This window comes from Moschus berezovskii, chromosome 6, assembly GCF_049115385.1.
Source record: "Moschus berezovskii isolate FMDL1 chromosome 6, NW_MosBer_1.0, whole genome shotgun sequence".
NCBI classification, from domain to species: domain Eukaryota; kingdom Metazoa; phylum Chordata; class Mammalia; order Artiodactyla; family Moschidae; genus Moschus; species Moschus berezovskii.
The window spans coordinates 26,763,996-26,791,915 of record NC_142465.1 but is presented as its reverse complement, the minus strand read 5'-3'; the positions used below and the strand labels follow the sequence as shown (position 1 = coordinate 26,791,915).

The following is a 27,920-nucleotide window of genomic DNA, read 5'->3' as shown; positions in this document are numbered from 1 at the left end:
TAAACATGAAAAATAAGTGAATTATTTAGTGTGTTAGAAGATAAGTGCTATGGAAAGAAAAACTATTTACTAGAGGGAGTATTGGTTGGTTGGTTGATTCAGTCACTAAGTCGTGTCTGACTTTTGTGACCCCATGGACTATAGCCTGCCAGGCTCCTCTGCCCATGGGATTCTCCAGGCAAGAATACTGGAGTGGGTTGCCATTTCCTTCTCCAGAGGGAATATTGGGAAAGGCTGCAATTTAAAATGTAATGATCATGGTAGGTATGATTGAGAAGGTGGCATTTGAGCAAACATTTGAAGACAAGGGAATGAGCCATTTGACTTTTGGGGAAGTGTGCCAAGTAGAAGAGACAGTGCAAATGTTCCAAGGTGAAGGTGTTCCTATTGTGATTAGGGATAATAAGGAGTCCCATGTGTCTCAAAATGGATTAAACAAAAATTGTAGTAAATGGTGAAGCCAGAGTGTTAGAGTAAGAATGTGGTTAATTGAAGGTTTTTATTGGTTATTAAGTTCTAGTTTATTATCAGTAATGTAGGTTTTATTGTTAAATAATGTAGTTCTAGTTATGTAAGTTTGCCATGTTAAAATGTAATGATTAGTAAAAAAAAAAAAATGTAACACTGAGAGTTTGAGTCTTAAAATTTATTATCAGTCATTTTGTTTGAGGAATAACTTTTAAGTTCTCTATCCTTAAGGCAGTAGTTTTTAATTCTTTACAGAATGATTTGGAACAAGTACTACGTCAAATTGGTGATAAGGACCAAAAGATCCAGAACCTTGAAGCCTTATTACAGAAGAGCAAAGAAAATATTTCTTTACTAGAAAAGGAGAGAGAAGATCTTTATGCAAAAATTCAGGCTGGTGAGGGAGAGACTGCTGTTCTTAACCAATTACAGGAAAAAAACCATGCATTACAAGAACAAGTAAGCTTGTCAAGTGTATTCTGTTTCTAAAATTTACTTTTATCTCTCTCAATCTTACTAAGTGCTTTATCTAAATAATTCTTCTATTATTTTTAAATTTATTTTGTATTTCTGACAAATACTTCATTTACCTCAGAGGTGGGTTGCTATTGTAGTGAATGTAAGTTAACATGATTTGATGAAAGAATTCTCAGTTCATGTCCCAGGATGTAATTTATTACCTGTGTGACCATGAGCAAATCATTTCACTTCGTTGGCTCATTTGAAAAGTATAGTTAGTTCATATTGAAAAGTTATTAATGTTTTAACATTAATAATAAAAGTTATTAACATAAAGTTATTATGTTATCTCATGGCATTTTGTGATGTTTTGGAAAAAAGTGAGTAACAAAATATAACCTGAACTACTAATCAGGTGTTGTTACTGTGTGTTGGTTGATATCTAGGCTTAGTGGTTACCTATATTTTAATGATGTATGTTTTTGGAATACATAGCTAATAATAATTTTGGTAACTAGTTGCCTTATTCTAACATCTGTATGTTAGTTTAAATGAAGCTTATAAAATTTAGCTTAATACATTTTCAGACTGTAAAGAATAGTTGCTTACCAAATAGTCACTTTTTGGGAAGAATTGTCCAATAAGGGAATTGTAATTATCTAAATGAGAAAGTATTAAAGAATAAGTCATTTCAGTTTTCTAATTTGAGTATTAGAATATAACACAAGGTTTTTCCTCCAGGTTTCAAAGTTAGCCTTAGTTACCAGTTTAGACGAGTTTTTGGTTGAAAGTTGCATACAAATTGACATTGCTTATTATACAAACATGATCAGAAAAGTGTACACAATTTTGAAGAAAGAATAAATAAAAGTAAATCTATGTACTTCTGCTTCTGGCCATGTTGGAGTAACTGATAGCTCTTTAGTCCTCCCACCATAAACAACTGGAAAAGTGGAAAAAACTGTGTAAAACTAGTTTTCAGACATCGTACAACAAATGCACAGGGTTTTCATCCCTGAGAGAAGAGCAAGTGAAGTGAGCCTTTTGATCATTCCAACTTTTGACCTGAGACAGTTTTCAGACTGGTTCAGGGTGAGGGAATCCAAGGAAAGCATAGTGGTCTCACTGAACTAAAGCATGAGAGATTTGAAATTTAGGGAGATTGAACTCAAATTTGCAGACAGAATGTCAGAGAGGAGGAAACAGTGTAGAGATAAAGGTCCGGAAATCTGTGTAGGGATTTGCTTGAACCTTTAGCTGAATGCTAAGCTTTACACTCTTAAGGAGAGATTCCATGAGGCCAGACAATGAATAGTCGTTAGGAGCTGCAACTTAAAAATGATCAGAACTCAGAGAGCTTGGAAACATTCAGGTCTTAACCAGTCAGAGAAGAAAGACACTTGGGGGCATTCAGTAGAAGCCCCAGTAATGTCACACCTTAGAATCAAAGCCGAATTAGCCCTAGAGTAAAAGCTAGCGTACATAAGCATGGGAATGAGCCTGAAAAGGATCCAGCTGAACCACAAGTATATTAACTGCCTACTGGAGCAAAATTCAATATTCTTTGAAAGAAGACAACAAATTTCAGACTTGTCATAACAAATATAAAAAAAAATTACTAGATAACACAAAGTGGAAAACAAAGTGGAAAACATATGAGCTAAAAGTAAGAGAAAAGTGATTCAATGGAAATAAAACCTGAAATAAGAGAGGATAGAATCATCAGATAAGTACTTTAACATAGCTTTTAAAATCTATGGATTTAAAGAAAAATCTATAATAATGAAAATAGAAGTGGAAACAAAAAATAGAACTTTTAGAGGTTAAAAAAATACCTAAAATGAAAATTTCACTGAATGAATATATTAAGTGGAAAAAACAGTATCAGTGACCATTAAGACAAGGTAATTGAAACTGCCCACAATGAAGCCCAGAGAGACAAAAGACTGGGGTAGAAAATGAAGAGTGCCTTATTGACCTGTAGGATAGCAACATGTAGTCTAGGATATATGTATGTATGTGTGTGTGTATAATTTGTGTCAAGAAAAATGTTTATAGAAATAATGACTGAAAAATTGTAAAGTTGATTAAAAATATGAAAGCACAGATTCAAGAAACTCATGAATTCCAACCAGAGTACCCTACCAACATCAGATGAGTTGGATTTCACCTAAATTAAAAACAGATGCTCTTCAAAAGACACCATTACAAAAATAAAAGCTAAGACACAAACTGGGAGAAAACAGGTATAGGACATACATCTGACAATTGAGAAACATCCAGCATATATAAAGAACTCTTAATAGTCAGCTCAGTGATTTTCTGGGGCCAGAGATGAGTGGAGGGTATTGAGTGCATGAAGAAGCTTTTGGTGGTAATCATAAGGTTTTCTTGCTTGTTTGTGGTGATGGTTAAACGAATGTACATATTGATCAACTCCCCTGTATAATTGAATTGCATAAATTGTATTTAAATTATAGTTCAGTAGAGTTGGTTTTAAAAATGGTAAGAATCTCTGAATCTGATGTTGTTATGATTCTGAGAGGTTGTATTTACTTATTTTTGGAAAAATGTGAATAATTTTTCTTGGAAAAAAAAAGTTGAGATAATCTATCCTAGAGTATTTTAACATTCTTATGGTGCTTACACGTGGGTTTTTCTTCATTCTTGTTATATCATTTGTGACCTTCATAATTATAGCCTTGCTTATATGATAGGTAACTCAGCTAACAGAGAAGCTGAAGAATCAGTCAGAAAGCCATAAACAAGCCCAGGAGAATTTGCATGACCAGGTACAGGAGCAGAAGGCACATCTTAGAGCTGCACAAGACCGTGTCCTTTCCCTAGAATCCAGCATCAATGAATTAAATGGTCAGTTAAATGAAAGCAAGGAGAAGGTTTCCCAGCTTGATATACAGGTAATATTGCATTGTGCAATTTGTTTGTATAAATAAAACACTAGTTTTAAGCTATCACATTTAAATTATTTTTCTCTCTTCCTCTCCATCCCCTGCCTTACTTATTAATTGAAAAAATAGAAATAGGAATTAAAATTTTATGTGGACAGTTTGTTGAGCTTTCCTGTTTGCCTTTCTCCCTACCAGAATTTTTTACTTTTCTCTTTTTCTATGAGGCTCTTACTATGTTTTTGAAGTTCAAAGTAGTTTGTTATTATGCCATTAGATTTCTGTTACAGATGTTTGAGTTTATTTTGAATTTGATTTTTTAATTTTACTTCAAATGTTTAAAAAAAAAAACACTCAAAACTTCAGGAGATTCCCTGGTTGTCCAGTGGTTAGGACTTGGTGCTTTCACCATTGAGGGTCCAGATTCAGTCCCTGGTTGGGAAACTAAAATCCCTCAAGCTGCATGTGCAGCCAAAAAATAACTTTATATAGTACAATTATGTATTTTAATATGTTTTCCTTCAGAGGCCAATATGGAAGCGTTGCTCAGTGAGTCAGTCACGGGGTGGGAATTAAGATATATTTCTTTCTCCATTCTCGTTTTTTTATTCTATACTACAGTAGAGAAAGTTTTAGAAACATTTCTAAGCCTTAATTTTCTTTATTTTAGGAGAATAATTCCATTAAAACCAGAAATAATATAATAACAAGTATACTATTAGAATTTGGAAAAAAGAGGATACACCTTTCTTTTTAAAATTTATTAGATGAGTTACAGATAATTCAATATGTGGATGTCCAATTTAAGAGAGAAAGTGTTTTGGTGTTCTATAGGGACATTTTTTATCATTTATTAGAACATTATTAGGAGTATTCTCCCCTATTCATTCCTGTTTGGGGGATTATCACATACTTATTTTTTAATGTCTAAATCTTTGTTTTCTGCTGAAAGATTTAATTTTTAAAATTAATGAGAAAAGTATTTTACACTCATCAAGCAGAAACCAAGAACTAAATACAAATTAAATGAGTTGTAAATTTTGTTACAGGTTAAAGCCAAAACTGAATTATTGCTATCAGCAGAAGCAGCAAAAACTGCTCAAAGAGCAGATCTTCAGAATCATTTGGACACAGCCCAAAATGCATTACAAGATAAACAGCAGGTAGGAGAACTTAATGCAGTTTCTTATCATAACCTAATGTTTTGGTAGATAAATTAACTGGAAAAATATGTGAAAATGATACTTTGATATAATATTGTGATTGACTTGCTTATTCTCCTTAATTTATCCTTGAATTCAGAACCTGTGAGTGGAATATGCAGGAGTTAGACAGATGGAGATAAAATATGATCTTTGGGAATTCCCTGCAGTCAGTGGTTAAGACTTGGTGCTTTCGCTGTGGTGGCCTGGGTTCAATCCCTGGTTGGGGAACTAATAATCTTGCAAACTGTGAGGTGCAGCCAAAAAAAGAAAAGTATATTATTTATGTTCTTGATAAAGTTCAACTTGTGCAGTTGTGGTTGAGCTTCTTAATACTGTTTTGGAGACCTTGGTGTGATGAGATATTTACTCCTAATTTTTGAATTGTTTCTTCATCCTGTTAAGTGGCAATGACTGGGAAAGAAAGACAGACTTCCACACCTGTTTTAAGTGGACAGTCAAGCAGTGACCCAGGTATACTTACCACTTGGCAGGAAAAGAGCAGTGTTTATTCCATTTCAATTGTAAGAGTTACTACTCTTTTTCTGGGGGTAGGAGTAAAAGTGGGGCTGGAAAGAATACCAAAGTTACTCTTCTCAACACTTCTGATAGAAAAAAGCTTCCTACTTCAGAATCCAAGGTTAAAATGCTGGTAGATTTTTCTTACCTTTGACCAGGTAGGAATTTTAAAAATTTACTTTTTACTTGAAAAGCAATACTGGTTGTTGATCCAAAAAGTTTTATTATTATTATAGTAGTTTATATCAAGTTAATAAAACCTTTCTCTATATTTACCTTTAACTGCAATCCATTTTTCTCCTTATATGGAAATTTTGCTTTTAAGTTTGGTATATATCCTTCCAGGCTTCGTAAACATTGAAGAAAAAATATGTGTATGTGTGTGTGTGTGTACACATGCAGGTCTTTTTGTCTTATACACATGGTATCACTATATATGTTGTTCTACAACTTGGATTTTACTTTATTTTACATTATTGCTAAACACATCTATAAAGTATTTTCTAAGTACTGGATCAGTGCCAGAAAGTTTAATGGAAAAAGTATGTATAAGAATAACCACATAAAAGTTGAAATTTTTATTTGCCCAAAATATTACTAGCAAAATTCTAAAGCAAGTAGCAAAATAATAGAACATTTTCTGAAGTATGTCTGATGAAAGATCAATATTTTTGTTTAAAACTTTTTTACATAAGAAATAAATGAATCTACCAAAAGAAACTATATTAGAAAATCTTCATATTCATTAAGAATTAATTGCAAATTAAGACAGTAATATACCCTTATTAAGGTAAAATGTTTGTTTGCACGTGTTTAACAGTGGAAAGACTAGACATGGTACAGAAGAACAAGTCACTTCCACACGTTGCTTGCAGTTCAACCTTTTGATAGTAGCAGTACTCTTGCCTAGAAAATCCCATGGACAGAGGAGCCTGGTAGGCTGCAGTCCATGGGGTCGCTACGAGTCAGACATGACTGAGCGACTTCACTTTTACACATTGGAGAAGGAAATGGCAACCCACTCCAGTGTTCTTGCCTGGAGAATCCCAGGGACGGGGGAGCCTGGTGGGCTGCCGTCTATGGTGTCGCATAGAGTTGGACACGACTGAAGTGACTTAGCAGCAGCAGCAGGGAAGCTGGTTGGCAGTATATTTAAGACCTTTAAGATTTTTCATATTATTAATCTCACTTTTAGTCCTTTACCCTAAGGAAATAATCACAGTTTTAAGAATGGTGTTTGCATATCTGTTGGAAAGGTTTCTAGCAATCCAAGAATACAGCCAAGGGTATTTGGCTAAATAATGATGTATATGAATACAATAGAAATTCCCGCAGTCAGGTATAATGATAGTTTGGAAGATAATGTCACAGTTTTATGATGCTTTGTTATAAAAACAAAGGAAGTTACAGTTAAACTGTATGTAAACTGATATCCTTTATCTGAAAAGTAGAAATAAAGAAATAGAAACGAACATACAGAAAAGTCTAGAAGGAAAGTTATCAAAACATTGATAGTATCTATGGGCAGTGGATTTCCTAATAATCTTTATTTTTTTTACTCTGCAATTAGATATTCCAAATCAACTGAACAAGTATTATAATGTAATCAATGTAATTAAAAATATTTTAAAAAATGGTATCTTGAGCATTGAAAATATTTAATTATAGTGTAAAAGCATTACTTTGTTATTAGCCTAGTTAATATCCTGTTGTTTCTTTTGGCTTCTAAAATAACTCTTCCTAGAAAAAGTTATTGAGCTATTATGTGTATAAATGTAGTATCTCAGAGTGTGTACAACTTCAGGTCCTTTATGTTGATGGGTAAATATAATCTTATATATATTATTAGGCTTATTTATAGTCTTAGTCAAAATACTTTCTTAAACTTAAGAGTTTTCTGCTTTACTTTGAGCAAACATTTGGGCACTACAGCAAAGTAAACCTTACCAGAGTTGTCTTTAATTATACTTTCTATAGGAGTTAAATAAGATCACTACTCAGTTGGACCAGGTCACTACAAAGTTGCAGGACAAACAAGAACATTGCAGTCAGCTGGAAAGTCATCTTAAAGAATATAAAGAGAAACATCTGTCTTTAGAACAGAAAACTGAAGAATTAGAAGGTCAAATCAAGGTTTGTATAAAAAACTAGCCATATTTTCTATTGCTATCGCAATGGAAGTTGATAACCTAAAAGGAATCCAGGATTTTAAATTTGCAAGTGAAGGTCAAATTGTGATATAAAAATTACTTGTAATTTTTCATGTCTTAATTTTGAATTCCACCTTTACTTTTAATTTCTTCACTAATGGATGGCTTTATACTGGTTCCATTGTAATGTGTAAATGTTTTGGAGAGACAGCCGTATCTACTCTACAATTACAGGAAACTTATTTTTGTTGTTGTGAAGTCTCTTCTACCTCATAATTCCTATCTCCTTTCCTCCTTATTCCAATATAATACTCAGCTATGGTATATTTCTTCCATTTTACGTTTACACCCTTTGGAGTTTATTTCTGATTAATATTATTAAAATTTTCACTGTGGTAAACTGTTTTTCTTTAACTCCAAATGAAAGTGTTGATTTATATTAAAGAAATTAAATAACTACATATATTAGAGAAGGATTTGACCTGAGTCCTTTGCTCTTTGAATTAGAACTACTATAAGTTAAACAAATTTCTCAAGTTACTATATGTGAAATTTACACCTTCCCAGTCAGATGAAGCACTTCTGTACAATTGTAGAATCATGGGCTGTGCGTATGTATAGATGTGCATAGAAGAAAATTACATTTACAGTTCTATTTATGGGTTCCCTTTTCTTTATGGTCAGTAATAATAGTATGACAAATTACATGGTGTAATGGTTGAAAAGAACAGAAAGAATTTTTTTTGGTCTGTTTTTAGTTGAAGTTTATGTAATGAGAATTGTATTTGAGTATCTTTTTGTTGTTGTAACTGGACATGGAACAACAGACTGGTTCCAAATAGGAAAAGGTGTCCGTCAAGGTTGTATATTGTCACCTTGCTTATTTAACTTATATGCAGAGTACATCATGAGGAACGCTGGGCTGGAAGAAGCACAAGCTGGAATCAAGATTGCTGGGAGAAATATCAGTAACCTCAGATATGCAGATGACACTACCCTTATGGCAGAAAGTGAAGAGGAACTCAAAAGCCTCTTGATGAAAGTGAAAGAGGAGAGTGAAAAGGTTGGCTTGAAGCTCAACATTCAGAAAACAAAGATCATGGCATCTGGTCCCATCACTTCATGGGAAATAGATGGAAAAACAGTGGAAACCGTGTCAGACTTTATTTTTTTGGGCTCCAAAATCACTGCAGATGCTGATTGCAGCCAGGAAATTAAAAGATGCTTGCTCCTTGGAAGGAAAGTTATGACCAACCTTATAGTATATTAAAAAGCAGAGACATTACTTTGCCAACCAAGGTCCGTCTAGTCAAGGCAATGGTTTTTCCCGTGGTCATGTATGGATGTGAGAGTTGGACTGTGAAGAAAGCTGATCACCGAAGAATTGATGCTTTTGAACTGTGGTGTTGGAGAAGACTCTTGAGAGTCCCTTGTACTGCAAGGAGATCCAACCAGTCCATTCTAAAGGAGATCAATCCTGGGTGTTCATTGGAGGGACTGATGCTAAAGCTGAAACTGCAATACTTTGGCCACCTCATGCGACAAGTTGACTCACTGGAAAAGACTCTGATGCTGGGAAAGGTTGGGGGCGGGAGAAGAAGGGGACGATGGAGAATGAGATGGCTGGATGGCATCGCCGACTCTGTGGACATGAGTTTGAGTGTACTCTGTGGACATGAGTTTGAGTGTACTCTGGGAGTTGGTGATGGATAGGGAGGCCTGGCGTGCTGTGATTCATGGGGTCGCGGAGAGTCGGACACGACTGAGCGACTGATCTGATCTGATCTGAGTCACTAAGTCATGTCCAACTCTCTGCAACCCCAGGTACTCCAACACGCCAGGCCATTCTGTCCTTCACTATCTCCTGGAGTTTGCTGAAATTCATATCCGATGCTGTCTATCCATCTCATCCTCTGCTGCCCCTTCTCCTTTTGCCTACAGTCTTTCCCAGCATCAGGGTCTTTTCCAGTGAGTTGGCTTTACATATCAGGTGGCGAAAGTATTGGAACTTCAGCATCAGTCCTTCCAATGAATATTCAGGGTTGATTTACTTTAGGATTGACTGGTTTGATCTCCTTGCAGTCCGAGGGACTCTCAAGAGTCTTCTCCAGCACCATAATTTGAAAGCATTAATTCTTTGGCACTCAGCCTTCTTCAGCCTCCAACTTTTCACATACATATGTGGCTGCTGGAAAAACCATAGCTTTGACTATAGGGACCTTTATTAGCAACGTGATTTCTCTGCTTTTTACACTGTCTAGGTTTGCACAGCTTTCCTTCCAAGGAGCGAGCATCTTTGAATTTCATGGCTGCAGTCATTGTCTGTAGTGATTTTGGAGCCCAAGAAAATAAAATCTACCACTGTTTCCACTTTTCCCCCTTCTATTTGCCATGAACTGATGGAACTAGATGCCATGATCTTGGTTTTTTGAATGTTGAGTTTTAAGCCAGCTTTTTCACTCTCCTCTTTCAGCTCATTATGAGGCTCTTTAGTTCCTCTTCACTTTCTGCCATTAGAGTGGTATCATCTGCATATCTGAGGTTGTTGTGATTAATCCATCCTGGCATTTTTTATGATGTACTCTCCATATATGTTAAAGAAACAGGGTGACAGCCTGTATACTCCTTTCCCAATTATGAACCGTCAGTTGTTCCACGTAAGGTTCCTACTGTTGCTTCTTGACCTACATACAGGTTTCTCAGGAGGCAGGTTAGGTGGTCTGGTGTTCCCATCTGTTTAAGACTTTTCCACAGTTGTGATCCACACAAAGGTTTTAGCACAGTCAATGAAGCTGTAGTATATATTTTTTCTGGAACTCCTCCGTTGCTTTCTCTAAGATCCAACAAATGTTGGCAATTTGATGTCTGGTTCCTTTGCCTTTTCTAAACCCAGGTTGAATATCTGGAAGTTCTTGTTTCATGAACTGCTGAAGCCTAGCTTGAAGGATTTTGAGCATAACCTTCCTAGCATGTGAATGAACGCAATTGTATGACAGTTTGAACATTCTTTGGCATTGCCCTTCTTTGGGATTGGAATGAAAACTGACCTTTTCCAGTCCTGGACCTTTGGACCTATGGACTACAGACCTTTGTCAGCAGAGTGATGTGTCTGCTTTTTAATATGATGTCTAGGTTTGTCATAGCTTTCCTTCTAAGGAAAGCTTCTAAGGAGCAAGCATCTTTGAATTTCGTGTCTGCAGTCACTGTCCATAGTGATTTTGGAGCCCAGGAAAATAGTCTCTCTGCTTTCACTTTTTCCCCTTCTGTTTGCATGAAGTGATTGATTGGATGCCATGATCTTCGTTTTTTGAATGTTGAGTTTTAAGCCAGCTTTTTCACTCTTCTCTTTTACCTTCATTAGTTCCTCTTCACTTTCTCCCATTAGAGTGATACCGTTTGCATATCTGAGGTTGTTGATATTGCTCCCAGCAATCTTTATTGCAGCTTGTGATTCATCCAGCCCGGCATTTCATATGATGTATTCTGCAAATAAGTTAAATAAACAGAGTGACAATATACAACCTGTGGTACTCCTTTCCCAGTTATAGTTATTAAGAAAATGCATTGTTTGTAGATGTTCAAACTATATATTCAACAATCTGATTTTGTTAATTTGTAGAAATACACAGTTATATGTATATATATGAGATAGAAGCCACACTGTGAAGAATAATAATCTCTAAAGGAAGAGATTATAGAGGCCAAATCTGAGATTAATTGAGGTATTAATGAGAAGGATGACATGACAACTCCATTTTAGTTTTGAATGTTTATGGTTATATCAGTGTTGTTAACTGAATATAAAAGATTATAAATTTTATTTGGGCCCTTTGTTTTTTCATACTTGAGTTAATAACTTTTATTCAAGTAATAATATAATTATTTTAAGTTTATGCTCTTATTCAGTTCATTTATTCTCTTACTCAGTTTTCACTTTTAAAAGTTAAAACTTAGTGACTGTCTCTTATACATAAAGTCTGCTACTAGATCTTCTGAGAGATTGCAAGGTAAATGGCTCCTGTATTCAATGAGTTTAGAATGTGTTTTTTGTTATTCAGACAAGTATTTTTGTGTGTTAACATCAGTTTGAGTATAAACTAATGTTGTAATGTTTAATAGATAATTGTTGACATTAAAATGGTTTTATATTATATTTCTGCCATAGAAACTAGAAGCTGATATGCTTGAAGTTAAAGCAAGCAAGGAGCAAGCTTTGCAGGGTCTGCAACAACAGAGACAGCTGAACACAGATTTAGAGCTTCGAGCCACAGAATTGAGTAAACAACTTGAAATGGAGAAAGAAACGTAAGCTAAACTACTTATGGGAGAGGAATATAAACTATTAAATTTTTCATAAGATTTCAATTTTTCTATCACAGTGCTTAAAGATTTGCCTTGTAAACTGCTGATATTAATGTGAATGAAAAATAAAGCCATCACAATTTGGTTAAATAGGATGGCTTGTATCCAGTCACATTTCAGTAGACTTTGTCTTTAAAGGCCAAATATGGAGTTGACAGACTGGATCTTTGTCAAGAGGGTGAGGGTTTTTGACTGTCAGTAGTAAAGATGGAAGTTGATAGCCTGGGAAAGGTGCCTTTCAGGGAAATGAAATTAAAATCCATCAAAGTTGATAATAATTAAGTTGTTTTGCACCTTCATCCTTATTTTGGGAGTGATGACAAAACATTTTTGTTTTCATGTCTAGTAAATTGGGTCCTGATATTGTGAATGTGAGGATGTACAGATGCATTTTGTGCCTCAAATGGCATTTCTTGTGACTCAACATATGTAGTTTCCAGTGCCTAGGTATTTGGGGAGTATCTGATCCTTTTCTTTTTAAATAATTTTATTTTATTCATTTATTTTTGGCTCTGTTGGTTGTTCATTGCTACATGGGCTTTCTCTAGCTGTGGCGAGTGGGAATTACTCTCCAGTTGCAGTGCTTGAGTTTCTAATTGCGGCGGCTTGTCTTGATGTGGAGCATGGACTGTAGGCTGCACACAGGTTTGCTAGCTGCGGTTGCAGCTTCTGGGCTCTAGAGCACTGGCTCAACATTTGTGGCGCACAGGCTTAGTTGCTCAGTGGCATGTGGTATCTTCCCGGATCAAGAATCAAGCTGGCGTATTCTTTTACCACTGAGCTACCATGGAAGCCCACATCTGATCCTTTGTATCACCTACTAAATGATTTGGCACGTCTGGAACCCAGTCTTGTGACTGTAAAGATGACCTTTGAAGTGCTACTTGTTCTCTTTTCTGAGGCCCCTGTGGGTCCAGTAGTTCTTTCCAGTGAAAACTTTCCATTTCTAGTAAGGTGTTTTTTTTGTTTTTAATTTTTGCCTTTACATTTTAGGCAGACATCTTTTATATGGGGTCCTGCATTTTTAGAGTACTAAGAAAGGAGGACTGGGCAAACATATCTGAGATTTGACTAAACCCCACCCTGGTCACAGGACTCAGCCCAAATAATGGGGTACAGGTCTCCCCTTTCTCAAGGACCACCATGCAGCTCTTTCTCTCCAGTTTCCATCTTACATTTTCATTACTCTGCAGTTTGTGTTTTCAAATATCCTTTGTTTTTTTTTTTCTCTATGGGTTACTTAGAAGTATATTGTTTACTTTTCAACTGTTCAGGGTTTTTCTATGTATGTTACTGGTTTCTAATTTAATTTCATTGTGGTTATAGAACATAGTAAAATGACGACATTTCAAACTCTATTATTTACGGCACAGTGTATGGTTTATCTTGGTTAAGTTTCCTTGTGCACACCTGTGTTTTGTTAGGTAAAGTGTTCTGTAAATATAGTTAGGTTTAGGTTAAGGTGGTTGATATTGTTGTTCTAATCCTCTGTATCCTTGCCACTGTTTTCTCTGGTCGTTTCTCAGTTTTTGAGAAAGGGGTGTTAACGTTTCTGAGGTTATGGATTTATTTATTACTTCCTTTAAAGTGAGAGTGAAGTTGCTCAGTCGTGCCCGACTCTTTGCGACCCCATGGACAGTAGCCTGCACCAAGCTCCTCTGTCCATGGGATTTTCTAGGCAAGAGTACTAGAGTGGGTTGCTGTTTCCTTCTCCAGGGAATCTTCCCAACCCAGGGAATGAACCCAGGTCTCCTGCATTGTAGACAGATGCTTTACCGTCTGAGCCACCAAGGAAGTCCCTTTACCATCATTATGCAAACCTTTATTTATTTATGTCTTTTTTGATTCACATAGTCTTATGATTTTATAATAATTATTTACAGGAAAGTTAAGTAGTATAGTAAATATATCAAGTTCCAATTTTAGGGTTGCTTGACAGGGATTTTAACTATATTAAAATGGTCAAGTAATACTCGTACAACAGCTTTTCTGTCTAGACCTTTAAATATCAGTGAGGTACAGGATCCTGTGAATGTACTTCATATGTTTTAGCTACTTTTTTTGCAAGTTAAGTTTCTGGGGCTAAAAGTTAGAAAATTTCAAGGTATATATGCAGTTCTGATATTAATACCCAACTTCAATTATGTGGCTGGTACATCTTACTAATCTTTCCTTAATATATTGAATTTATAATAAAGTACATTGGAAATAGTATGCATTCTAGAAATATTACCTTGTACCTGGTTTTATTTTCATTTTTTAAAATGGTTAATCTCTAATGTGTGCTTTTCTTTTGCTATGTAATATGCATAATTTTATTCATTTTATGAAAACAAAATCTAACTTTCTTAAGCAATATCTTCATTTATTTTTTTAAAGTTTTTTAGAACTTTTTATTTTATATTGGGATATAGCTGGATTAACAAAAAAATGTTGTGATAGTTTCAAATGACCAGCAAAGGGACTCAGCTAGCTTAATATATACATGTATCCATTCCCCTCCTCATTCCTCATTCTTACAACTTTTCTGTTTTATAAAAAATTGAAGTATAGTTGATTTATAATACCATGTTAGTTTCAGGTTCTTGAAACTTCTTAATTCACTCAGGTGTAGAAAATTTATGTTAGAGGACAAATGATAAGTCTCTTAACATAATTTACTAGGCTCTAGGATTAAAGCCACTCCAGTACTCTTGCCTAGAAAATCCCATGGATGGAGGAGCCTGGTGAGCTGCAGTCCATGGGGTCGCTACGAGTCAGACACGACTGAGCGATTTCACTTTCACTTTTCACTTTCACACATTGGAGAAGGAAATGGCAACCCACTCCAGTGTTCTTGCCTGGAGAATCCCAGGGATGGGAGAGCCTGTGGGCTTCGTCTATGGGGTCACACAGAGTCGGACATGACTGAAGTGACTTAGCAGCAGCAGCAGGATTAAAGTAAATCTTTTGTCTTTCCTCCATGTTTGCTTAAACTTGTTATCATTTGTTCCCTAAAATAATTTTTCTACACCTGAATGAATTAAGCAATTTTAAGAATCCGAAACTAACATGATACTACAAATCAACTATACTTCAATTTTTAAAAAAACGGAAACGTTGAGGAAATGGTTTAGAATGATTTTCCTGATTGAACTTCCCTGGTGGCTCAAACAGTGAAAAATTCTGCCTGTAATGCAGGAGACCGAATTTGATCCCTGGGTCAGGAAGATCCCTTGGAGAAGGAAATGGCAGCCTATTCCAGAATTCTTGTCTGGCAAATCCTATGGACAGAGGAGCCTGGCAGGCTACAGTCTATGGGGTTGCAAGGACTCAGACAGGACTGAGTGACTAACACTTTTCACTTTCATTTTTCCTGGTTATCGTACGTGTTTTGAAGTTTAGGACCTGTCAAATACTCAAAGTGTTTTATTTTTTCAAGTAAAGAGGCAAATTTCCTTGTCTTTGGGGGCAACATAATAAATCGGTTCTTTAGGATACATGGAACAGTATTTCTGGCTGTCATAGACTAGATGGTTTGCTGTATGCACAGATTTCTTTGGGGATACACTGTGGTTAGACAAGACTGGATTAAATCATGGGCTTAGATGGTCTTGACTTTACTACTAATTTATTTGACTTGAAGAAAACCTTCCTCATCTCTTAAATGACCAGACCGGATGTTCTAAGGTATTTTTTGTTTGTGTGGTTTTATGACATTAAATTATTAGTTTTACTTCTTAACTACAGAAGAAAGTTTTAAAACTCAATTTATTAATGTGAGTGGTAGATTAGAAATGACAAATTATGCATTATTAAATAAATTGTTTCTTAAATATTTAGAGTATCTAATACAAAGTTGGATCTACAGAAGAAATCTGAAGCGCTTGAAAATACTAAGCAAATGCTTACCAAGCAAGAGGAAGAAAAAACAATCCTTAAACAAGAAATTGAGAATTTAAGTCAAGATGCAAAGATGCAGCACAAAGAACTGAATGACAAGATTCAAACAGCAGTAACAGAACTACAAAAAGTGAAAATGGAGAAGGAATCTCTAGTAGCAGAGCTTTCTGCAGCAAAAGAGAAATTATCAGAAGTTTCTGATTCTTTGAAGAACTCCAAAAGTGAATTTGAAAAAGAAAATCAGAAGGGAAAAGCTGTTATTTTAGATTTGGTTAGTTGTTTATGTTTATTTTCTTAGGTGGAAATGATTTTTATTTAAAACATACTGCCTTTTCTGCTTAATTCACTGTTGATTTATCATCCTGCATTTAAATGGTCTTAAGTGTTGTTATGAGAAAAGGAATGGAGATTACTTAACCTGAGAAAAAGATATTGGTGCTTGTATGTGTAATTTTCCAATGGCCCAGAAAATTTTCAATTGAATATATATACTTTCTCTGTTGTGGATCTGATGCTAGATTTGGGGAGGAGTGCAGCATGTTTGTCCTTCAGGACACTTCTGCAGAGAATATAGCTACTAATTGAAATGTTTTTCACCTGACTGTAAAAAACAGAAAGAAGACCAGAAAGATCTTAATGACTTCTAACTCTGGTGCTATAAACTTTCAGATTCTTTATTCAATTTTCTAAAACTCTAGATAATACCATGGCTTAGAGGTGTTGTAAACAATATTTAAACTATAGAGAAAAACATCTTGAGTCTCAGGAAATATTTATAGGGCAATATATCCTTAGAAATATTTTAACCCAGAATAACGTGGAATAACAGCAAAAGTAAAATTCTTTTGTTCTTAATATGAAGGTCAGTGAAAGTGTTGAGGAGCATAAAAAGCATGATTTTCATATGTTTCTTTTATGTTCTGTTTGGAAAAAATATCTGTATACCTTCCCTTTTAAGTTATATGGGATTATTTTAATTTATTGTTTGCATACTTTAAAAAATTTCCCTCCATTTTTTTGAAGCCCATTATTCTACTTTTAAAATGGCATGAGTTAGTTAATTGTGTAACATAAAAATGTGGTTTCCAAAGTATTCTAAAATCTTGTCTAAATATTATTGAAAGTATTTATTGTGACTATTGGTTGATAATAGAAACTCTTAGCCTCTCTCCGCATTTACTGCTATATAATACTTGCCTGTTTTTATTACTGAAATGAATGATTCTATCCCATCTTAAATCAATGATTCTAGTTTATTTCCTTTTGTGGATCTTACTAAGCTTATAAGCCTAAATTCTTAAATTTTCTACAGATATTTTCTGCATAATGTAGTTTCCACTTTTTTAGGAGAAAACTTGCAAAGAATTAAAGCATCAGCTTCAAGTACAGACAGAAAGCCTGCATAAGGAGCAGAATGAAATGAAAAAGTCACTTGAAAAAGAAAAGGAGGTAAGATTTTGTATAACAGAAATATGTAAAGCATAATAAGGTTTTATATTTTCAAAATATTTTCACAGTAGATTCTTAAGTGATAAGGCTTATTTCCTTTGTGTTCTACCAACTGCTAAAAAGATTTAAGCTAAATTATAATAAAAGGCCCAAAATAAAGGATTATAATTAATAATAAAATAATTATACTTAATAAATAAATTGAGTCAACTAACTAGAGTTATAAAATTATCAAAGTTAAGGAACATTAGTATGGATAAAAAACAATCTTCATAGATTTTCCATAGAAATGACATTTAAGTGCTCTTTGACATTTATGTTAATGGAATAGTTGATAATGACATAACAAATGATTGTCATGTTATCACAATTAAATTTATATTATTATATAACAGTCACAATTAAGTGATTGTTCTGTGGTTAATGCTTCTGTTGTTCTCCATCAAAACAAACAAATGAGTAAATAAACGGGTATAATATATACATTATTATTATTCTCTGAAGACATAACCTCTAACAGCTAGCGTCTAGGCATGTAGCTTTCTAGAGATCTGATTTGATAAAGCAGCAAAACATCATCCCAACAAGTCTTCAGTGTGATTGTGTTCTGGTTGTTGATTGAAAGGAGACATCTGTGCTTTATATGCCAGTCATAATGGCAAAACTATGGTGATTTAGTGCCCAGGTTGTGAATCCAAATTGTCCAAATTCATATCCTAACTGTCCCAATTATTAGCTATGCTGTCTTGACTTCTCTCAGGCAGATGACTCATCTCTCTGTGCTCCAGTTTCCTCAGTGGTAAGATGGGGCTGATAGTAGAATCTGTGTCATAGCATTATTGTGAGAAGTAAATGGGTTAATACATTTCAGAGTGCTTAGAATACCAATTGTAACCAAATAAATGGTCAGGGGTTAGCTATTACTTTATCATTGGTTATCATAACAATCATCAGTATTGTTAACACTACTTGACTCCTGTTTTGCACGAAATATTTCCCTTTGTGTTGGCGATAAGCTGAAGCATCCATATACATAGCACAGAAACTTTTCAAAAGTACCTTTAAGTGGTCAATTGTTCAAATAGGCCTTTAATGAAATATGCATAAAACATGAAAATATGACTTTGGTTGGAAGGGTGAGATGTAGTTTACCTTGGCCACAGAAGAACCTCAGTGTGACTTATATATGATAATTAATTTTGAACAGAAATGTTTCCTAATAAATTATGAAAACAGGTAGTGGCAAAATATGCCTCATACTCTAAATGAGGACATGATTGTGTGGTTTAGACAGATACTAAAGATGTTTGCCAAAATTATTTTGGTTTTATCATAGTTAATATGAAGCTATCCTTTCTGATTCACTTTGACTAGTAGACTTAGTTAGCATTTTTAAAATTTTATTTTACTTTTTTTGGCCCCACTGTGCTGCTTGCAGGGATCTTAGTTCCCCAGCCAGGGATTGAACCCAGGCCTGGCAGTGAAAGTGCTGAGTCCTGACCACTGAACCACCAGGGAATTTAGTTAGCATTTTGAGAATATTCAAGACAGTAGACATTTCAGCAATCTAAAGATTGTTGATTTTCCCTTTTCTATGATATAAGAGAATACCAATCCTGTGCATTTGCAAGCTCTATCCCAATGTATAAGTTAAAAACGAAGGCTGCTGCTGCTGCTGCTAAGTCACTTCAGTCGTGTCCGACTCTGTGCGACCCCATAGATGGAAGCCCACCAGGCTCCCCCGTCCCTGGGATTCTCCAGGCAAGAACACTGGAGTGGGCTGCCATTTCCTTCTCCAATGTGTGAAAGTGAAAAGTGAAAGTGAAGTCGTTCAGTCGTCTCCGACCCTTAGCGACCCCACGGACTGCAGCCTACCAGGCTCCTCCATCCATGGGATTTTCTAGGCAAAAGTACTGGAGTGGCTTGCCATTGCTTTCTCTGAAAAAGAAAGGCAAGATTAAACAAATATCAATCAGTCCATAGTCTGATCCAATAGTGAATAGTGTCAGTTATGAAAGCTCCATGAGGGCAGGGATTTTTCTTTTTGGTTTACTACTGAATATTTGTGGTCAACAGACTCAGTAGTTTCTACTTAGAGTAATGTTTAATAGGTACTCAATAAATGTGTGTTGAATGGAGAAATGAATGCTGAACAGATTGTATTTTCTTTTAGACTTCTCATCAGTTGAAGTTGGAGCTCAGTTCCATGCAGGGACAAGTCATACAGGCCCAGAATGGTTTAAAACAAAAGGAAAAAGAAGAACAACAGCTTCAGAGTAACATAAATGAGCTAAAGCAATTGACTGAACAGAAGAAAAAGCAAATTGAAACACTCCAAGGAGAAGTTAAAATTGCTGTTTCACAGAAGGTAATGATATGATATTTGTTTACTTCTTATGGGAAGAAAAACTTTGCAGTTAAAATAACTGTATGATAGTTAACACAAATGAGTTGCAACAAAGAAAATTTTACATATATGCCCAAATTTTCTTTAAGTTAAATGTATAGTGCACTTAATTATATGATTAAATATGTCTAGATTTCCATTCACTATAATCATGTTGTTAGACACTTATTTAAAAATCTTAGCACTAATCATTTGTTTGATAGACATAAAACTGCCTTTTTATAAAAAATAACATGTAACTAACAATGTTAAGAGGATAATTTATACACCATTCATGGTGTATTAGAAAATTTAAAGGAATTTAAAAATAAGTTATCCTTATTAATGGAAATAACCAAGAACAAAAATCACAAAGATGTTTAAATATTCAGTGGTATAGGTTTCATATAGTTTTTTTTTTAAGTTGTATCATAATGGTTTGTTTCTGAACCTATGCTAATTTATTATTAAACATCTGCCCTTCATTCTTAAGTATGTTTTAATACTTGTCCAGAACAAGAGTTGATAAAAGTGGATTGAGCTTAATATTTGAACAAAAGGAGGTTTTTCCCAGTGTTGATATGTGCATATTAATTCATCTAGGGAGAAGAGAGAGATAATATCCCTAGTATGTGAAACAAAGTATATCATGTTATTAATAGTTGGCTTGTCACATTACTAGAGAGAAAAAAACCCCACAAATACGTATTTTATGTCGATCACTGTTTTTATAATGATTATTACAGCCAGTTTACAAAAGAGTAATTTTCTTATAACACAAACAGGAGTAGACAAGTTTGTCTAATCTTTTTTTGTGTGTGTTATCATATATGTAATCATGCATCAGGATGTAATTATCACAGTATGTATTTTGTTCTATGATTTGACATCTTGGTCATTTTTTCCTTCCCAAATCTAGTAGCCTCATATTCAGGTTTTCCTTAGATCTTCATTTTTATATCATGATTTAGTAAATTACAAAAAAAAAAAAAAAAAAAAAGTCAACAACTATTTTTAGTACATTTTCTTTTTTATTTAATTATTATAGTAAGATTGCTTCCAGATTTATAATTATTGTATATTGCCAATACTGTGCATGGCTTTATTAAATGGTGGTTCAGTCGGTAAAGAATCTGCCTGCCATGTGGGTGGAAAGATCCCCTGGAGGAGGACATGGCAACCCACTCCCGTATTCTTGTCTGGAGAATCCTTGTGGATAGAGGAGCCTGGTGGGCTGCAGTCCATGGGGTCACAGAGTCGGACAACTGAACGACTAAGCACAGCATAGCACATTAAATAACATCTTAAGGATTTTGAGATTTAGTGGAAATGCTCTTATTGGTAGTTGTCTTGTGTGGGACTGTTATAATGAAAATACCACAGACTAGATGGTTTAAATAATAAGCATTTATTTCTCGTAGATCTGGAGACTGGAAAGTTGAAGATTAAGGCACCTTGCATATTGAGTGTCTGGTGAGGGCCCACTTTCTGGCTTGTAGACAGCTGTCTTCTTGTATCCTTGTATGACTGAGAGATTGTATTTCTTCTTGTAAGCCCACTAACCCCATTCATGAGGGCTCTGCTTTAATGACTGCCAAAGACCCCTACATCCAAATACCATCACATTGATCTAGGCTTCAACTTGAATTTTTGGGAGTCACAAATATTCATAGCAGTAGTTACTTGTATTAGTATATAGATGCTAGAAAAAGGAACACCTTTAACTCAGGGAAGACAGCATTTTGGGGGAGTATTGAGTGGATAGCCAGTCTCTGTAAATTAGACTTGGAATTTGGAGTACTAGAGAATCATTGAAAGGCAGTAATAATTTGGTTTTATTGAGGAGTAGTGTACTTTCATGGAAAGAAGATACATTTTAGAGCCAGGTAAATCTGAATTCAAATTCTGTGTGACACACATCAGGTTTATGGTCACAGGAAAGGGATCCATCTTTCTGAGCTTAAATAAAATGAGGTCATGGAGTTGTAAAGACTGAGATAATGTATTTAAAGTACCTAGTAGTGGCTAAATAATTGTTGGATGTTATATATAAGTATAGCAGACTATGATCGAGGAGTGTCAGTGTGCATGGTAGACCGTGCAGTGGTGGTCTATAGAAATTTTTCATTGGGTCACAGTGAAATAGGAAAAAGAATACATATACATACATTCTTTAATGTGATTGAGTCACAAATAAAGGATTCAGCAAGGCTGTAAGTCATCAGTTCCTGTACTAGGAAACCTAATGTGGGAACACAGAATGAATAGGATATGGCCCCTGTTCTCAAGTAGCCTATATAATTTAATGAGGAAGCAGATAGGTAAAGAAAACTGTAGCAAAAAGGAGAATGGGGAAAAATTAGAACTCTGTGGGAATTTTGACTAATTTTCTAGAGGAGCTAGCATTTGAACTGTGTCTTTGAAGATTATTATAATGCTGAAAGGTTAAAAAAGGAAGGAATTAGGAGAGTAAACAATATTAGAGTTAACAAAGCTTAAATGTCGTTATAGAAGATTTGCTGTTGGAATACATGGTAAGTGGAGAAGTGAGGAGAGAGAAGGCTGTAGAACTGGATGAAGTCATTCTGTCTTTGTAACCTGTTTTTGGCGCGCATACTATTTTAAGTAACTGTTGTATGTTTCAGACAGAACTGGAGAACAAACTACAGCAGCAGTCGATGCAAGCAGCACAGGAACTTGCAGCAGAGAAACAAAAAATATCAGTGTTACAAAACACCTATGAAAAAAGTCAAGAAAATCTAAAACAGCTTCAGTCTGATTTCTATGGGAAGGAATCTGAACTACTTGCCACAAGGCAGGATCTTAAGGTATAGTGAATTATGTCATAAAAACCAATAACCTGTTTATAGACATTGATTAAAGGATTGATTTGAACCCAAATGGGCATTAGAAGTCTTAGTATTTGTGGAATATCATGCTTGTTTTTTATTTATTATTTTTGGAGAAACATGCTTTTTAAAATTTATTTTATATGATAAAATATATAGTAAATATAGGCATTTAAAAATAACATCTTTAATAGTGAAATAATTTGGAAATATGCTAGTTGCTACATTAGCTTATCAAAGGACTTTGCTGCCTTTATTTAAAAAAAACAAACTTGAACTGCTGTTAGAAAATCTGAGTTTTAAATGTGAACTTGTGAAAATGCAAGCAGATTTGTTGTTGCTTGTCAATATTGACTTTATGTTTTCAATTTCCCAAGACTATTGTAATGCATATATTAAAATTAGTTCAAAGTAAACTTAAATTATCTAAACATATATGGATCCTTTGGCCTTGGCAATACTGTTGGATTAGATGAAGTGTCATTTTTACTAAAATGATGGATGTACAAAAGGTAAATAATTTTTATGTAGCATTATCTGTTGTCTATGGAGAAGGCAATGGCACCCCACTCCAGTACTCTTGCCAGGAAAATCCCATGGATGGAGGAGCCTGGTAGGCTGCAGTCCATGGGGTCACTAAGAGTCGGACATGGCTGAGCGACTTCACTTTCACTTTTCACTTTCACACATTGGAGAAGGAAATGGCAACCCACTCCAGTGTTCTTGCCTGGAGAATCCCAGGGACGGGGGAGCCTGGTGGGCTGCCGTCTATGGGGTCGCACAGAGTCAGACACGACTGAAGTGACTTAGCAGCAGCATCAGTTATCTGAGGGAAATGGAACATTTGTATTCTCTCACAGAAGGTTTAACCAGTTCTCTCTTTTTTGCCACAGTGAAATTAGTATGCCTTTTGATTCTTTCCTGTGTCTGGATTTTTGTTTCTTTGCTTAATTTAGAATGGTTTATTGAAAAATTCCATTGAAAAATCACAGAATATTTTTTATTTATATACATATAATATATAAATACACTATGTCTATACTTTATTCATAGGCTCCTATAGGGAAGGCTTTATGAAGGAGGTAGAACTTGCCCTGGTCCTGAAAGATAAGAATTTGAATACAGAGAGTCTCAGAAAGATTAGTTCACTCAGGGGACACTGAGAAAAGGAGTAGCAGGGGGAACCAGCAAAGCCAGGAGGCAGTCACCATAATTGACTTGTTAAAGTGCTGCTTTGTGTTTGGAAATTAAAATTAAAAGGGCTGGGATTAAATTGTGTGGTACCTTAGATACCTAGCAAGGGTGACTGACTGGACTTTATGTTGGGTTGGAGGTAGCAGGGAATGAAGAGTCTAAGCAGAGGAGTAAAAGGAAGAGGATATATACTTAACCCGGAAGTGGTTTACAGACAGCTTGGTTTGGATCTGGTGTAAACTAGTGCTGGGGGGATTAATTAAGAGGCTGTCTCCCTTTCTTCCTCCTAACTCCAGTAATCTAGCTGTGAGTTGATTAGAACTGGAGTTCAAGAAGATGGAACAGAAGAGATTAATTGGAGAGAGAAGATGAAACAAAAGGGCTGAATAATATAGAGTGCAAGGGAGTGAAGGAATCAGTGGTGACTAATGATCTGACAAAGCAACAGGAGACTGGGGAAAAGAATTTCCATAGGGCCAAGCAGTAGATATTTATATGTATATATTCACATATAAAGTTCAAAATTAGTAAGAGTTGTTTTGTTTTTTTAAAAAAATACCACCTGACATTTAGAAAGCATCTTATTTATTATATTCTCTTTCTTTTCTTTTTTTCCTTTTATAACACTATTGAAAGTCAGGGAAGGTTGTTGAAAAGTTTGGACTTTATCCTTTCGGCAGGAGGGAATCACTGAAAGGATTTGTTCGAATTTGTATTTTAAGCCAATGTGGCTGAATGTGGGGATGAGAGACGAGACTGCAGTAGTCCAAGTGCAGATGATGGTGGCTTGGGCTGGTAGAGTAAGGATGGACAATGGCTGCTGTGGATTTATCGACTGTTGAGGGGCTGTGGGTAGACACTCTCTACCAAAGCTTGCTTTCGCAGGTGAAACTGAGGCCCCCCTTGGTTGGTGACAGGCCGAATGTTTGCACAGTAACAGAACCATGACTAGATCTCAGCTCTTCTGATTTATAGACCTTTATTCTTTTACCATCATTTCACTAGAAAATTTTTTCATAAGATAGGATATTGACAGATTCTATGCTAATCCTTCCAAAATGACATCTGAACTATTAACAAAAAATCCTCAGAAAGTTCAAGTGATATTTATAAGCCAAAATAAGGGATCAGCCATTCTTTTTCTTTTGCTTCAGTGATTATTAAATGATCTTGTGTAAAAGAGAGAAAGGGAATCCAGAACCTTGTAACATGACACCTAATCAAGACTGCCATCTGTGGGCTGATGGTGTTCACCAAGACCCAGTAGAATGGGAGCTGAGCTGGCTTGATTATGCCTTTAGCCCCATCTACTGGATTATTTATGAAGTACCAAAGTTTGTTGACTGGATATTTTTAAACTGGCTATGCTGGGTGCTATTCTTTGATGTCCAGGAAAGGTAGAAGTGGAATTTAACTAAAATTTGCACCCTCAGTGAAGTGAAAACTCTAGGATAGAAAGTTTACAATTAAGTATAAATCTTCTTAGCATAGTACTATTCCTTGTGTCATTTCACCCGGGCATCAAGAAAATGTAATAACTAAAAATTTTTAAAGGTTTATGTTGAAAGAGAAAAGGGAAAAATTGTTAAACAGACCAAAAACACAATAGCTACCATGGAACAGTACAGAAAATGTTTTTTTGCTACACTGAATTGGGGTGTTCAGGATCAGGGTGGTGCTTGATCTGCTCAGGGATTTGCTTATTCCAGTGGCAGTGGGTGAGTTAAAGATAACCCCAGTAAACCATCATAGGGAGAGGGAGTTCTCCAAGGGAAAAGATGCTAAGCAGATGAAAACAGTGTAGTCTGCAGCAGAAAAGATAAAAGGAGTGTTTGAAATGGCAATATACTGCTGAGTGTCATAGATGAATATCCAGAGGCAGTAGAACAGTATGTCTTGGCTCAGAAAAGTGCAGATTTTTAGCTTGACTTTAAAGATTTAATCATTAGGATTCTGTGAGTTCCAAATTTTATAGGCTGTTATTTAGAACATGGACATTTTGGAATTCTTGTGCTTTTAGACTAGCAAGAATTGGTATTCTTTAGCACTAGATCAAGACCTAATTATAGTTGTGTAGACCTTATTGGCTAGGCTTTGACAGATTTTATTTTTTCCTCTGAAAACACTCTCACCCTTTGTGATACTTAAAGTCAGTCCCCACATGCCTGTGGAACCTTCTTTAAACATTCCACAGAGAACATTCACATTCACTTTTCTGTGCATATGGTACATAGCAGATGCCTGTACAACTTTGATTTTATACTCTGTTTCTGTTTTCCAGGCTACATGGTCAGCTTCTTTCAGGGCCATCTTTTACTGTCCTTTCTACCTTAGTAGTATATTCAATTAATGCTTAGCTGCTTGATTAAGGACTAGTGACTTTAGGTCTTTCCCCAAAAGGAAGCTTTATGGTTCTTAGTGTTCTATTGGAAGCCATTGAAAATGGAAATTGAATTACAAAAGACTTCTGAACTGAGTTATTTGTAAGGAATAATCTCTTTCAGGAAGGGTAAGTCCTTCAAATAAGGTTTTCATTCATTTTTCATCATCCTTTATTGAATGCTTTTTTTTTAAAAAAAAAAAACTTTTTATTTTGTACTGGAGAATAGCTGATTAATAATGTTGTGATAGTTTCAGGTGGACAGCAAAGTGCCCCAGCCATTGTTGTTCAGTTGTGTCTGACTCTTTGCGACCCCATGGACTGCAATTCGTCAGGCCTCCCTGTCTATCACCAACTCCCGGAACTTGCTCAAACTCATGTCCATTGAGTTGGTGATGCCATCCAACCATCTCATCCTCTGTCGTCCCCTTCTCCTCCTGCTTTCAATCTTTCCCAGCATCACGGTCTTTTCTAGTGAGTCAACTCTTCACATCAGGTGGCTATTGAATGCTTACTATAGCCAACCTTAGACAACAGTGATTCCTCCTGAATTACATAAAAAAAGGCAGAAGCCTTTTTTTCAAAGAAACTATATCTCCAAGATAAGAAAGATAAGTTTTTTCTAGATGGCAGAAGAACATCTTAGAATTATCTCCCTTAGCAGCTGAGAGTGGCAAAGTTCCTGCCATTTTCCATTCCCCACCTGTTATCATAACTATCCCCAAATCAAAACTAGTATGTAAAAAAACTTGTTCTTTTCCCCAGCTTCAGCTTCTTGAAATATCTGGACCTTCGTACAGTTGGTAACTATGGACTGTTAACTGACAGTGCAACTTACACCACGTAAATGAGGAGTTTAGTGGATGGGGTGATGGCGTTGTCACAAGTAGAGCCTCTCACGTCTGGTTGACTTTCCTGTTTTAGTTCACTTGATCAGATTGGCGATTTAAAATACATTTTCGTTCCAAGATAAAAAAGCTTATCTATTAAATAAAGCTTTTAATATGCCAAGGGTTGTCATAGATCCTACAAAACATATGTGTATATATAACCTTTGTAACTTTTTAAATTGCTTTTCATGTCTCTCCATATATTCTATGTTCTTTGAGTGTTTGATATAGTTCCTACTTATTTGGTATTCTTTATATCACTTAGCCAGTAAATACTTACAGATCATTCCTAGCAGCTTTGGAGTTGCTTCAGTTTTATTATAATACAGATATTTTCCATAGGCAAGAACATTCTCTTTCTTTTATCTTACTGAAGGGTATAACATACTATCTTTTTAAAGTATTTCTTTCCATTATGTTTATGCATAACTGTCATGTATATTAACCATTATGTTGAAATTTACTAAAAATGACATAATAATTTGGGGAAATTGTTTTTATAAGTCTGTAGAGGAGAAGCTTTCTCTAGCACAGGAGGATTTGATATCAAACAGAAATCACATTGGAAACCAAAGTAAATTGATTCAAGAACTGAAGACCAGCAAGACTACTTTGGAGCAAGATTTAGCAAAGAAAGAACAGCAATTGAAGGAACAGAATAAAGCACTACAAGATATGCAAAAAGAAAAGGTATTTTATTTTCTGACTAAATCTAGAATCTTAGAGTTACAGTGGCTACACAGATCTAGTCAAATTTCTCACCCAATATGGGCATCACCTTTATTTTTAATAGCTCTCTCAGATGGACTTCTAGTTTCTTATAG

At 35.2% G+C, this 27,920-nt stretch overlaps 1 protein-coding gene across 6 annotated transcripts in view; it reads left to right on the top strand.

Annotated features, from left to right (window-relative positions):
- Positions 1–27,920, top strand: part of EEA1 (early endosome antigen 1) — a 135,206-nt gene that overhangs the window by 94,620 nt on the left and 12,666 nt on the right. For all 6 annotated transcript variants that reach the window (XR_008681922.2, XR_008681921.2, XM_055396420.2 and 3 more), the window contains 10 exons: positions 724–927; positions 3,645–3,845; positions 4,883–4,996; positions 7,532–7,687; positions 11,870–12,009; positions 15,889–16,219; positions 17,296–17,397; positions 19,571–19,765; positions 22,429–22,611; positions 27,601–27,786. Coding sequence is in view for 4 of the 6 variants with exons in the window: in XM_055396420.2 (XP_055252395.2) it covers positions 724–927; positions 3,645–3,845; positions 4,883–4,996; positions 7,532–7,687; positions 11,870–12,009; positions 15,889–16,219; positions 17,296–17,397; positions 19,571–19,765; positions 22,429–22,611; positions 27,601–27,786 (1,812 nt within the window). In the remaining 2 variants the exon portion in view is untranslated. The remainder of the gene's footprint in view (positions 1–723; positions 928–3,644; positions 3,846–4,882; positions 4,997–7,531; positions 7,688–11,869; positions 12,010–15,888; positions 16,220–17,295; positions 17,398–19,570; positions 19,766–22,428; positions 22,612–27,600; positions 27,787–27,920) is intronic.